This window comes from Tasmannia lanceolata, unplaced genomic scaffold (assembly GCF_043159265.1).
Source record: "Tasmannia lanceolata isolate RefF3 unplaced genomic scaffold, GAP_Taslan_0.1 ptg000037l, whole genome shotgun sequence".
Classification (NCBI taxonomy): Eukaryota; Viridiplantae; Streptophyta; class Magnoliopsida; order Canellales; family Winteraceae; genus Tasmannia; species Tasmannia lanceolata.
Window position 1 is genome coordinate 8,167,218 of NW_027518714.1, and position 14,317 is coordinate 8,181,534.

At 36.6% G+C, this 14,317-nt stretch overlaps 2 protein-coding genes across 2 annotated transcripts; one reads left to right on the plus strand and one right to left on the minus strand.

Moving 5' to 3' along the window:
- The first annotated feature begins 585 nt into the window (after window positions 1-585).
- Window positions 586-5,049, plus strand: LOC143861912 (uncharacterized). Its single transcript, XM_077372883.1, has 4 exons — window positions 586-1,135; window positions 3,019-3,165; window positions 3,338-3,415; window positions 4,518-5,049. The coding sequence occupies exons 1-4, from the start codon at window positions 755-757 to the stop codon at window positions 4,725-4,727; spliced, it is 816 nt and encodes a 271-aa protein (XP_077228998.1). The 5' UTR covers window positions 586-754; the 3' UTR covers window positions 4,728-5,049.
- Window positions 5,050-6,140: 1,091 nt separating this feature from the next.
- LOC143861269 (alkaline ceramidase TOD1-like) lies at window positions 6,141-9,562 on the minus strand. The gene is made up of 4 exons (XM_077372211.1): window positions 9,256-9,562; window positions 8,956-9,159; window positions 7,596-8,156; window positions 6,141-7,038 (listed from the first exon to the last, which is right to left on the minus strand). Exons 1-4 carry the CDS (start codon window positions 9,488-9,490, stop codon window positions 6,689-6,691), a joined length of 1,350 nt encoding a protein of 449 aa, XP_077228326.1. The 5' UTR covers window positions 9,491-9,562; the 3' UTR covers window positions 6,141-6,688.
- Between the last annotated feature and the right edge of the window lie 4,755 nt (window positions 9,563-14,317).

The following is a 14,317-nucleotide window of genomic DNA, read 5'->3' on the forward strand; positions in this document are numbered from 1 at the left end:
ATTGTAAGCGAGAGAAGCTTCAAGGGTACAGTTTCAAGGGAGAGAAGAAGTGTAGATATTTTTTGTAAGTTGTTTTGATATATAAAAGTCTTTTATTTTGGTTTTAGATTTGTATTTTGGTGGAGCTGTATGATCGCAACACTACATAATCGATCCATCTAATTGGGGCCAAAATTACTCTGCGCAATGCACGTTGAGGTCGACTATCCTTGGATGCGCCGCATAGACGCAAACAGTTGTGGAACAAGTTTGGATTTCCATTGTACCAACTTTTTTTTATTAGTGTCTAAGAAGAGTATGTGACCCTTGATATTAGGTTTGATTGAACAATATTAAAAGCAAGCGCGTTTCAACCATTCATTTTTCATGGCTTAATCAAGCCCACAAGATCTAATTTTCGCATGGAATCAATGCCCATTGTACAGATTAGTATAATTAAAGAAAATGGGAAGGGTATCTCTTCTTTCTTTCTGCTTCACCTTCTTTACGCAAAGTGCACATTCCTTCCCTTGAATCTCAGCAATTCTCCGTGTACAAAAAGTCCCTTGCTCGCCTAGAAATAAATCAATCAACTTTGCAACTCCTTCAACATCAATATTCTATACTTGCATTTTTCAAACCATTACTCTCCCCTCATCCCCTCCCTCTTCTTGTTCTTCCAAAAGAACAAAAACAGAAACAAAAGTTATTGATCATTTTCTTCCTTCTTTATTGATAATTTGGCTTTCTATTGACCATATTCGATGATTTTCATATGGGTCAAGAATCTCCAGATAAAAAGAAGAATTCCGACCACCCCATTTCACAAGTGCTAAGTTGGATGGCATCTAAGACCAAATGTGTGACCGGAGCACACCTTGAGGGCATGGTGGCCGCTACAATTTTTATCTCCACATGCTTCTTCGCCTCACATATGTACAAGAATCGCATAGGGAAGAAGAGGGAGAATAGGCGTCCCACGGCTCGTACATTTCATAGGTCATTGTCCCTATCAGCGGTCCATGGTGGCAAAGTCGCCATGCAAAGGATATTGGATGCTCAACATGTTCGAGTCAATCCATCAGCTATCGATGGTGCCGCAGCACTGCTGAAGGATCTACTCAAGGAGGACCCACTCGATTTCGAACAACTTCAGGTTTTGCTTAAATCCAATCAAATATATAGGCATGGGGTCCAACCATCATAATCTGCATTTCTCAAAACAAGTCCAAATATTCATAAAATGTTTAAACATTATATAACCATGGGTCTACCCAACATAATCTATACTCCTCAAAACAAGCCCACATATTCATGGAAAGGAAATGTAGCGAGAAATCAATAGAAAATGAGTTTCTAGGGTTCCACAGACAACGTTGAGGAGATTAGGAACGAGATAAGACGTTTGTGGCGATCAGCTAAAGCCAAGGCGGATAGGCTTGAGAAGGGAGGGACTTGGAATATATTTGACTTTCTACTTGTTGGTAAAATCCATATCTTAAGTAGCTCAAATATTACGATTCTTAAGACTGTTGGAAAAATCCATATCTTAAGAAGTCCAAATATTATGGTTCTTAAGATTGTTGGATAAAATGGACTGATCAAATTTCTACAGATCTTATAAACAAATAATGAAGAAATAATATATGGCTTAGTCGAACCCAAATAGAAAGTTGAAGTCAAAACAAGTGAATTGAACCCAAAACATGTTACTCAACCTCAAAATAGTGCAACTCGAATCCAAAAATTCATGTACTGTAAATCAAACCATAATTGAAATAAAACATGGAAAAACATATTGAACTTATCTCTTTTGATGAAAACCGTTTGGAAAAATCAGATTTAAAGAGAGAAGGCTGAGTCGTGCCACTGGTCACTCTCCTTAAGAATCGTATCCGCCCCCTACCAGTGCAACCGGGATCCGCGAATCAACGCTCCAAGATAAAACAGCCAAATATGGCTCCAGTCCATGTGCACTCGTTGGTTGGTCCACCCAGAACCACCTTAGAAATGTGCTCAGACACGGAAGGAAACGGATGGAAGAAGATGAAGCAAAACCAGAAAAACAGAACTCTTTTTCTGTGTAAATCTCTTTCTTTTTCTGTTGGCAAAAGCCATCCCCAAATGTCCGTCCAAAGATCTTAAGCCTACATCATTGTGTTTTTGCAAATATGTTTCTTCCCCTTTTTATTGACTTCAAAGTGTCTGTTGGAAAGAGCCTTCATTTATGTGTATGACCGTTGAGAAAAGCCACCATTAATAGCCTTGAACATTTCTCTTCAAACATTCACATTTGTGACCGTTGGAGATGAAACGGTTTTTCAACTTTAATGGGTGTTATTATCACAACCGTTTGGGTACTAAAAAGATCTTTTTATTTAAACCCAATATAGCACTCAAAAGTCACTAGCTTTTGAAATAAGAGGAAAACTAAATTTTGAATCTTTCTTTCTAAATTTTAAAGACTAGGCAAAAAACTCTTTTGATTTTTCAAATTCTTTAAAATCTCCAACACTACTTCCCTAAGAGGACATGTACCCAAGGGGAGTTTTTATTAGGGGCTTTGGGAATGTGTCCTTATTTTGGTAATTCGGTTAGGTTGGAGATACTTATGTAATAGACTTCATTCCTCAGTTTCATGTGCTTATAATCTACCATGTGACCACCTCGGTCATTGGGCCTTTGGACTTTCATTAATATAATCATCGTTCAAAAAAAATGAATTTTCCAGCATTTTGTTAACTGATTTTCCATGGAATTGTTTCCTATAATTGAAAATGTTCTGTTTTCTTTGAAGATTCCAACTCTCGTAAACTTTTAAAACTTTCTTCCTTGCAAGATTTTATACTTTTCTATGCAATAATTTTTCACAAATTTTATTTCTCTAGATCCAAACAATTAGTATTTGTCATGGATAAATACTCCCCCCCCTTCGCGAAAAAAAGAAAAAATATTGATATGGGTGGAAGCTCCTAAATTTATGGGTGGCAAATCCCTCTCTAACCTTTAAGTACCTTGCCAATCTATTGTGTTTAGTAGAGTGTTGTAGCCAAACTAGAGATGAGCGGAAAGGAAGCAAAGGCATTGGGAATTCTAAAAGAGGCACGGGAGAATGCCATAAAGAAAGGACACCACCATGAAGCTTATGAGCTTGAAATGATGATAGTAGAAGTGCTTATCTACAAGGTCCTCCATTACTTCTCTTTTCCTTTACTTTGGTGCTCCTCTATGTTTTATCATAATTTGTAAATCAAATTGATTGATTAATTTCATGTACATTGTAATTGTTAGCTTAAAAATAATGATCATAACTTCGTTTATTCTAGTTATTTGTTTGTACTTAACCTAATATCTGCAGGGAGACTATATAAACGCTCTGAAGTGCAAATGTCTTGAGGGTGAAGAGATTTCCGATGCTCGGCGCCCTCTCTATAAGGTGAATTGCATTACTCTTGTTAATAAGTGAAGTGATTATGTGACATCATAGTCATTAGCCAAATTAAGTACATAATTATATAGTTTAAATTTTAAGATACTCTGAGGGGAATTCCTTTACTATGACACCATCCATTTGGGATGATGTGTTATCGACTAATAGGATCCGCGATGACAAAGATCAAAGGGTTCAACTTGGTGTCAGGCTATTGCTTGGTAGTTTATTAAGCCTCCTTGATGCCACCAAAGTCAAGTGATTATTTGAAAACAAGATTATTTTAATTTAGGCCCAGTTTGTTTTTGTTTTGAGAACTACCGAGTCCAAAACTGAATATTGGACTCGAATTTAAATTTTGACCCTGTTTGTTTTAGATTTTGACAACCGATTGTGAGTCAAAAACCTATTATTGGACTAAAAATTAAATGTGATTATGTGTCCAATAATTAGTTTTGGACTAAGAACTGCTTGTCAAAATCTAAAATGAGCAATGCCTTAATTCTGAGTCCAATAATCAGTTTTTGGCTCGCAATCGGTTCTCAAAATCTAAAACAAACAGGTTAGTAATCTTATACACGAATTTCTTTCCATCAAAAGCTTTTTCCTCTCTACATTCTAAACACAAGATTATCTACCACATGATTGTATGTATGGATGGATTGCCGTGATTACATGTTTGTAGTTTTGAGTCTTCCAAACCCTAGAATGGGCAGGGAAAGCATTATCATTTTCTCAAGAAAAGAATAAAAAGAATACTGCAATTGATTAATATTTACGTACTTACTTCAATATTGGCACCTCCATTTAATTAGTGTTTAAAAAAGCGAGAAATGCTATTATCAAAACAATGGAGTGTGAAATGATGGCTAGGACCGCCTAAGCGATGGCTCTAAATTTATTTTAAATTTATCTGATAAAATAACTTTAAAGTCATCTGATTGGCTCTTACAATTCCCAAATGCAGCAATAGGGAAGTTGACAAATAAAGATAGAGATTTGGCAATATGAAATAGATTCTTTACTCTCTCCTTGTGTGCGCGCGTGTGCGTGTGTGTTTATTGATAGAGCTCTTCACTTACATTTGTATGGAAACATATGCTTACAGGCGGTAATTCAAGTGATGTTGGAAAATAGAAGAGTTGCTGAGGAGTTTTGGAACGAATTTCAAACAATTCGTAGGCAATATCAGTGGCCTGATTGTTCCAATACTGAAGCACCACCAGTCCACGAAGTCGAACATGATTTTGACAAATTCCAAAAGATCGTGGACTATCTTAAATTAGAAATCGATGCTGTTCACAAGAAGCCCAACTAATCATCAATTTTTGGGTCACAAGTAAAGAAGTTTGAGTGTATCAGAAGGTGTTCCTAGTTTCCTACTAAGGATCGATATTGTAAGATACGTTTTCATTCTTTCTAGGACCACTAGTGTTCACTGTCGGATCAATGCTAAGGGTCGATTTTTTGGGTTCTCATATGCGAGATCATTAATCTTGTAGAATATCACGAGGAGACCAAATAGTCTTGGTAGGGGTACAACCCGGTCGATTTTTTGGGAATTCAGGTCGAGCTTGTACCATAAAATTGGGTCCTTCTGGATTGATTCCAATTCATTTTCTTACAAAATCTCAACCCGACTCGACCCAAGTTGCACCCCTAAGTCTTGGTCCTGTGGTAAGGACATCCTATGCATAGAATAAAAGACTATAGAAAAGGACTGAAAAATCAACGGTTTAGCTTTTCTTAGCAATAGTATCATCCAATCAAGGTATTCTCCATAGAATTTGTGTGTAGTGAAGGAGATTTTGATGTCGTCAACCATATAAATCATGAGATTATTTTACCTCCTTACCTCCGTTTGTGGCTAAGTGTGCCACGTCTACAGGTGAGAACACGATGTTCCACTATGAGAAAACAAAATTACAAGGATAACAATGGGATTAACATGATAACACGTAAACCGTAACTCTTTCCTTATTTTTTCAACCAACCTGTCTTGTACACAAGAGAACCGTGAGAAAAATCACTTGAGCAAACCGAAGAGAAAACAAGACAAGATCCAAGAGAAATCTATCTCTTTCTCTCTCCTTTTCTCTCTTTTTCTCTCATAGTCGCCCTATGTCTAATAATCTAGTAGGAATTTATCATAGCCCTATGTCTAATAATCCAATAGGAATTTTAAATATTACTCATTATATAATCGATAATAATAAATAAAGATCATAAAAATCAATCATAAGAAAAAGTTTAGAAATAGCCCGTGTTTAGGGATTGAGGCACACCAGAAAACGTGCTCTCCATAGGGACGATAGGCCCCCTTCATCTCTCATATCGCAAAGGTAAAATATAAAAGGATGATTAAATGTGAAAACTCAAGATTAAAATATGATGCAGGTGTTTTCCATCGAAACTATTTGCTTTTGGGAAGAGAGATATTGAGGATGACGAAGACGGGTAGCTATAAGAGAGAAGGGAGAGTGGAGAGAGTTGTTGCAGAAATCTAAGGGGTGGGAAGTTTCATAGGTTCATGCCCCTCAAATATCTCATATCACACCCATCTAACTTTCCTAATTAATAGTAAAATTAAAAAAAAATAGATTTATTAAATTTTAAATCACAAAAAATCTAACATTAGTTTTCCATTGTAAATAGGAAACAATGCAACTTTCCCAACACAGTCCTTCACAGAAAAGGGAAAGGCTTATGTCTGTGCACGAACTCAGTTGACTAATACATAAAAACATGTTCATTTACTGGGTGTTCCCCTTATTTTGATATTTGTGTTGAAAAATCTCCAAATGAAATACAACATAGAACTGAGTTGACTCATACATAAAAACAAGAATAGATGAATATACATGCCTTCCCACGTTCAAACCCACGTCAAATAAATAAAATAAATCAATTCATGGGGACACTAACGACCTCCCCTTCACGGAGTTGGTTGTCAATAAAAACCTAAAAAGCGACATTTCGCCGAGCAGCTTTTGTTTCTGGGCTTGTTTTTTTCAAGGTAGGTGGGAATTGGCTAGATCGACTTGATTTTCTTAACTAAGGGAATTGATATCAGCACAACCATGTTTTAATAATTGCTAAAACTCGGCTGGTCTTTTCTTTTTAATTGGCTTGTAAGAGCTTCTTGGGAGCTGTAATAACCATTGACAGCTATTTAAGTAATAAAAGACAAGATGGGCTAGTGCAATTATCAAAACATAGTTGTGCTGATATCATTTCCCTTTATTTATTGGGTTAGGTTTCTCACATTTCAGTCATGACTCATGACTCATGAGATTCACCCCACATCTTCAAAAGGTAACCCTCACATCTGCTTCCATTAACTGTTTCTGGGTTTGCTCTTTTTGTCTTCAACAGTCCTTTTGTAGAGTCAGAAGAGGAGGAGGTTTGCCCACTACTTTTGAGATTGTGTCTGTACTCCACAGCTATGTGTTCAAACACTTGTACCTCAAACATGTTTATTTTGATCTTTGGGGTCATGAGATCTCTTACATAAGCAAAAGCCAACTGATCTCTTGGATTAAAAGCATCCAGTTCATTGAATAGAAGACAAGAGAAGAGATTGCTACCAGTTCCATGTCTCCTTATTATCAGAGCAGTATCTGGAACATCTGCATCACAATCAAATTAGTTGATAGAAGTTCTATGAGCAAACCCCATAAATAAATAAATAAATTCAGTGTGTATGCAATTTACCACTATTTGTGGTGATTATGGGACCCATATCCTACATGAGTTATAGACATACTATAGTATGCTCTTAACCTCTGTGGCTACTGGTGAAAAAAAAAATTGTCTAACCCCATCTTACCTACCAAAAAAAAAAAAAAAACAATTCATTAAAGTTCTTTTTTCAGTTATGTTTTATCTGTGAAGATTAGGTGACCTATTTTTAAGAGACAAATTGTCTTACATATCCCACAAAAGAGTAAGAACAGAAGCATTGCATCCAAATAAAACCCATCATTTGAAACATATTAGAGATCTATTCTTGCTTAAAAAAGAAAAATATTATGATAAATTAAACTCATAATTTAAATAAAAACTTAGAAATCTATTTGTGATTAATAAAAACATATGTACATAGGATAAATTAAACTATGTACATATGTTTCTAAAACCTATTTACATATGGTAAATTAACCTATGTACATATGTTTCTACACACCTGTAGTATATGGGAGTTTCTTTGATGTCCATGGCTGTAAACCATTCTCACAGTAAATCTCCATCTGCATCTTTAAGGACTCGATGTCATCCCATTTCTTCCATCTTGCGGTCGCAATTGCCTCTTCCATGGTGTGAATATTGTAAGGGTGTTTAGAAATAGCCATGTCAGCGTTTGCCGAAATAATCAGAGAGTGTATCATCAGTAATGGGTCTACTGTTAGTTGTAGCTTTGCATCCAACCAAATGCTGAATTTTGAATTTGGGAAGAGCCTGTGAATCAGGTGTTTGGATATTACTCCATTCATGGCAGAGTTATTATAAGGCAATGGACTAGAAACTCTCACTATTTTCCATACCCCAATCCTATCTTCCTTGTCTTTGTTTAAAAGAATGTTGTGAGAATTAAGGCTGCCGAGAGTCGAATCATCTATGAACATGAAGAAACAAACAGCATCTAATGTTTTGGCTCCTAAGCCTTTTGGCTGCCTGATTTTGTCGTGATCGCCGAAAATAGCTGACACTACTACCACTTCCCTGCAGTCCTCCATGGCTAATCTATCTGGGTAATAACAGAAAGATTTAAAAAAAAAACAGATCCATAAAAAAAAATGTATTTACTATATTAGAAGATAGCTCAGATTAAAGAGAATTAAAATTATAGTAGTAATTGAAGAAATGGATGATTTTCATTGTATTTCTCTGCAAAAGTCTTCTCTGTCTTGCGGTTTTTTCATATAATTTCACCATTTAAAAAAAAAAAATGGTTGTCAAAGAAACCATAGATTTCATTATTTATTAAATTAAAAAATAGTTGAAGTTAAAGAGAATTAAAATTACATTAGTAATTGAAGAAATGAATGATATTCTTGGCAATGGAAGATTGTCCAAGAGACCATACATTTCATTACAAGTAAAAGAAATCTAAATATTGTTGTTTTTCTTTATCTATTCTGATCAGATGACTTTCTTCACGTCTAAAATGTCTCTAATTGAATCAATGTAGCTGGAATTTGAAGAGAAATTTTGTTTTACCTTTTGGTGATGAGAAAATTGTGGGAATTCAGATCTTTCTAGAAATATCAAGTTTAATCTGCTTATTTTATATAAAAGATAGAAGAGAGAGACAGCAATAGATGCAAAATTCAGAGAGGTCTGGATTAACTAAATTTTCCAAAAATTCTGAAAATTTGATCATCTTTTGAAATATCATTAGAAGTTCTACAACTATACCATCTAACCAATCTCATCACCAAAGCAAAATATGTATTAACATCAATAAAAAAAAGAGAGAAGCAAAAAGAGAACTGAAAACGATAAAAAAAATCCCATAAAGGGGTCTATGTTCAAATGAAACTAACCAGAATTTGTGATTGGAAATTCTTTCATAAATCCACAAGGAACCTCCACTTGATCATCACTATGATTAAAATAAGATTTCCTCTTATAAGCACTAAAATTCCCTGCAAAACTCTCTCTCTTCTCTGATAGATATCTCAAATAAGGTGAAGAAAATGAAGAATTCCTGCAGAAATTTTGGATCTCCTCCAAAACCGGCCCATAATCTAAACAAGAGAACAAAAACCCATCAACAAAAAATCAAATTCAGATTTATATGATGATTGAAACATGAGAATTGGGTGAGGATTTGAAGGAATTACCTGAGAAATATATGGGGGAAGTGCATGATGAATGGACGGTTGGGATTGCATATTTGTGTTCTCCATAGGTGGTGGGGTAAGAGAAGAGGGTATTTGGGATGGGATCCAACGGTAGAGATGAAAAGATGCATCTTATTGGAGAGATTGAAGCATAGAGAGCAAGAAAGAAGGTGGTGAAGAGATAGAGAAGAGAAAAACAGAGGAGTTTGGATTGGAAGAGAAGAGGAGGTGGCATGAGTCTCTCTCACTTGTTTTTTATTTTTATTTTTTTTACGGTTTTTTTGGTTCAGAGAATACTTAAATTATGGTGTTTATTACCAAAGATGCCCCTAGCCGTATAATGGACTCTTGCCTTTCATAACTTTTCTTGTAATTAAAGGAAACTTGATTTTTCTTGTGATTTCACACTACTTTTCCTATTTTGATCCTCCATGTACACATGGCAGTACAATGGCATTCCAAATGGCAGTTAGTTTAGATGTATTAAGATTGCTTGGATTTTATTTTATTTTATTTTAGAGGAATGCTAGCCTCAAGGGAGCCCTTGAAATAATGAGATGAAAGGACTCCCCCATTGTTTGCATGTCACCCTAATCAAATGTAAAAGTCAACTAGTGTTAAATGCACTTTGGTGATGTACAACCAATGGGGAAGCCCTTTTATCTCATTTTTGCAAGGGCTCCCTTCATTCTAGCATTCCTAAAAGTGACATGATATTTCAATATCCCTAAAAATCAGGGTTAAAACAATTCCTTCCACTTCACCCTTCTCTCCCATCTATTATCCACTCCACTTTTCCTTCCTCTTCTCCTCTCCACTCTATAGATGGAGGATAATCTGCGTTCTTTAATACATCTCAGCTGCATATCTGTGCTTTTTTTGTAGGGAAATGTTATCAGCACTACTGTATTTTGATGAGGGCACTCCTCACTTTATTAAAAGTACGGTATAGCCAGCACCATAGGATGATCCAAACCTTCCATTAGATGGGCCACAGGCTAAATAGGTTGGTCCCGAAAAATCATTTCCATAGGTTGATCCTAACCCTCCGATCTATAGATGGTTAGGGTCAACCCTCTAACATTCAGATCGGAGGGTTAGATCAACCTATGGAAATGGTTTTGGGGGCACAACCTTTTTAGGCTGTGGCACATCTAATGGACGGTTTGGATCATCCTATGGTGTGTGCCATAACGTACTTTTAATAAAGTGAGGAGTGCCCTTATCAAAGTACAATAGTGCTAATAACATTTCCTTTTTATATTGCTGATAATGGGGGAAACCAAAGCCTTAACCAGGTAGAAAACCAAAGCCTTAACCAATAGAGCTACAAGCTCGACCCGTAGATGAATTGCTTCAGAGCTCATCTTTTGAAAAGAAGTGGGGTTCAAATGCTTTTCTATTTAATAAGGAGGATTAAGTGCCCATCAAATAAAAAGGCAAAAATTTCACCTAATTAGCAGTAGCGTCTTGGGGTTTGTGTGTATATAGTAAGATGAAGATGCTTTTGTCACTTCAATTGTATAATAAATAACTCCCAAATAAAAGGGGATAAATTACTAAAAGAGTGGGTAACCACCTCTGGTCTATACTGTTAACTTACCAACTTCTCCAAAAGCTTAAGTTGTTGGAGAAAGGCGTTATTTATCTTTTATACTTTAACACTCCCCCACACGTGTGGCCCACTTGGCAAACACGTGGCACATGTGGTCCCACTTTGGGCTGACCATTGCATGTGGATTTTTGCTATCCGGGAGGTTTGAACTCGAGACCTTTGACTTTGATACCATGTTAAGTTACCAACTTCTCTAAAAGCTTAAGCAGTTGGAGAAAGGCGTTATTTATCTTTTATACTTTAACACTTGATAAACTTTAGAAATTTCACTGATTCTTGGATGCAATTACAGTAATCAAAGGGTGCTTATATAAAGCACTTACATGATAAGCATAGAAGGGAAATCAAGATAATTATGGAAGGGAAGGAATCCTAATCAAATCTACCTAATTAAATCTACTTTCCTAATCTTTCTTCCTTGCTTCTTCTTATCCACTTGCCTAATTTATCTAGTCTCCTCATTTAGCCAACTTACCCAATCTACCTCAAAGATGATCCAACGGTGAGATCTTAACCCAATCCAACCGTTGGATCCCACATATTCTAACATGCCCCCTCAAACGTATATGGATTGAAAATCGATATACGTTTGATTACAATAAATTGCCAAATATGGAAAATAGAATTCCCAAATTACAAATTTAATCAAAATCCACCAATTTGATGCACACTTCCGAAAGTTGATGGTGAAGACTGATGTTGCTATCAATGATCACCAATGATGGTTGCCGAAGAAGATGCCGCTTGTTGATGTGTCGCAAAGAGGGTTTAAAAAAAAACCAATGGATCAATAGATCACAACCTCAATGAGCTAGAGAAGACTCAAGCCTCGATGGACGAGTAAAATTGGGTCACTATGGACCGATGCCGGAATGGGCAAGAATGAGCCTCGATAGGCATGACAACATGGGTTGGTTTTAGAATACCAATCTTCATGGGAATTTCAAATTGCTCTATCAAGCACAAACCTTGAGGAGAGAGGCCCCTCAACTGAGTAGAGCTCCTATTTCAGGCACGCACCTCGAAGAGATACCTCAACTGAAATGGATCAAGGAATTAAAGAGAAAAAAATGGAAGTATAGAGATGGGCGACGAATAATAGCGGAAAAGCTAACGGCACATAAACAATAGCCAATGACTTTACGAATTTAAATGTTGCATGAATAGGAGGGTGCAAATATCAAAATTTAGGAGATAGATTGAAGAGATGGGATGCATTGAAAACAGAGAAAAAGTTAGTCGTGTCTACACCATAGGCTTCTGTGTTCCGTGGGCATCCCTCATCTTCTCTTCATGATATTGGAATTCAAGGCTTGATGTTTGGACAAACATTGAGGACTTCATTCTCTTTCCATGAGGCTGATCAAATGAACTTAAGGGGAGATGGCTGCGAGTGCAGTGAAGGCATGGATGAAAACCCATGGATGGAACATGGGAAAGTAGAGATGAAAATGAGGCAAACACAAAGGAAGTGAATTCTAAGGTTGGGATTTAGATTTGCAGGGGATGTTTTTGCAGCGGATAAATTGGAGAGCTATGTTAGCCTGGCAGACGGCCGAGTTAGCCATCCGCCGGAAAACGGAACTGCGAAAGCTGTGGTCAAGGACGGGTCGGATCGTCCCGCTCTGATACCATGATAAATTTTAGAAATTTCACTAATTCTTAGATGCAATTACAGTAATCAAATGGTGCTTATATAAAGCACTTACATGATAAGCATAGAAGGAAAATCAAGATAATTATGGAAGGGAAGGAATCCTAATCAAATCTACCTAATTAAATCTACTTTCCTAATCTTTCTTCCTTGCCTGTTTTTATCCACTCGCCTAATTTATCTAGTCTCCTCATTTAGCCAACTTACCCAATCTACCACCGAGATGATCCAACGGTGAGATCTTAACCCAATCCAACCGTTGGATCCCACATATTCTAACATATACTACTCATAGGTTTCTGTCACCTTAATAATTCTTAATCATGCTTACTTGAACTTTCTATTTCAATATCTATAATTCACATAGCTCTCTGTCTCCTCAATGATTTTTAATCATGCTGAGGTGACCTTTCTATTTCAATAAACAAGCTATCGTAAATTCGTAACTAGTAGAAAAGTGACATAGATTACACCTAGTATTATTCCATTTCCCACCAAGAATCATTCTAGAAGTATGCCTGGCAATGGACACAAGGGGTCCTACGCATCCTTTGGATCAGAATCTAAACAGGTGGGACCTTTATCGGTCGGACGTACACAGGGGATATGGGTCCTTTGGAGTGTCCCATGTGGATACAGACCCAACCCTTAATTAATTAGCTAGGTATAAGATTGATGTCAGAGAGACATGGACAATCTTATTGTGGAGAAGGATTCCCGAAATGTCATCAGATGGTTGGAAGGTCAATCTCCTCACCCATGAAGATTTTCAGAGTTCATTGGTGTGATCTTCGATCGGATCTAGGGTCATTTGGTCTGCTTTCATCACATAAGATCGCCTAGCTCGAGTAGGAGTGATTAGAGCGGGTTTAGAGATTTTTGAGTTTCTCCCCCATTGAGGATTTTTAAGTTCTGTTTGTTTGGTTTCTTTTTTTGTACTCTAGGTTCCCATGATCCCCTTGGTCAAGGTGTCTCCATTTTAATAAAGATTAACCATTTAAAAGAAAAAAAAAGAAGGAAGGTTAGGATGGAGACACTATTGAAAATGTCCCCTGAATTGGCCCCGAATATATTTTCACTTAGACGGTAAATTTGAGGGGGTGTTTTCAATATATGATTTTTTTATATGGTGCCCGAGCGTGAAGTCTAGTGCAGGCAATACATTTGCAGTACATTTGACGTTCGTCCCTTGATATTTGATCCAACAGCAGGCTCTTATAAAGTGGGCTGCCGTTGGATCAAATATCAAGGGTGGTGCCACTGCACTGGACTTAACGGTCGGACACCATATAATTTCTCTTCAATATTTATCATATTACATAGCAAAGCTCTGACCTCTCTCTTTCTCTCTCTAAGCCAAAAACCCCTTGTCGATCACTAGTCAATGATGGAAACCCTCATTCAGCTCTATTCGTCATTCTGAGTACATTCTCCGATTTGCTGATTGGCAGACTAAAACATACATCGAAAATTCTAACTATATATGTGCAAAATTTTAACTATATAAAATAGCAGTAGAATATCTGAAGCTTTAATTTTTAATTAGATTTTGACAGACAATGATAGTAGGATCTGTGAATCCGGCCGAGTAGAACCCAACCATGTTAAGAATTAAATAGATCATGACACAGGCATAGATGGTTCCACCATATATGAATTGGGTCTCATGACATATATGCGTCCCACTGTATTTTTTTTCCCTACACTGAGCATGTTCGCGAGTACACCATATTCTATAAAATGCGCCCGGAAACACCATAGATTAATTTCTGGTTGTTAGATAATACCAATTT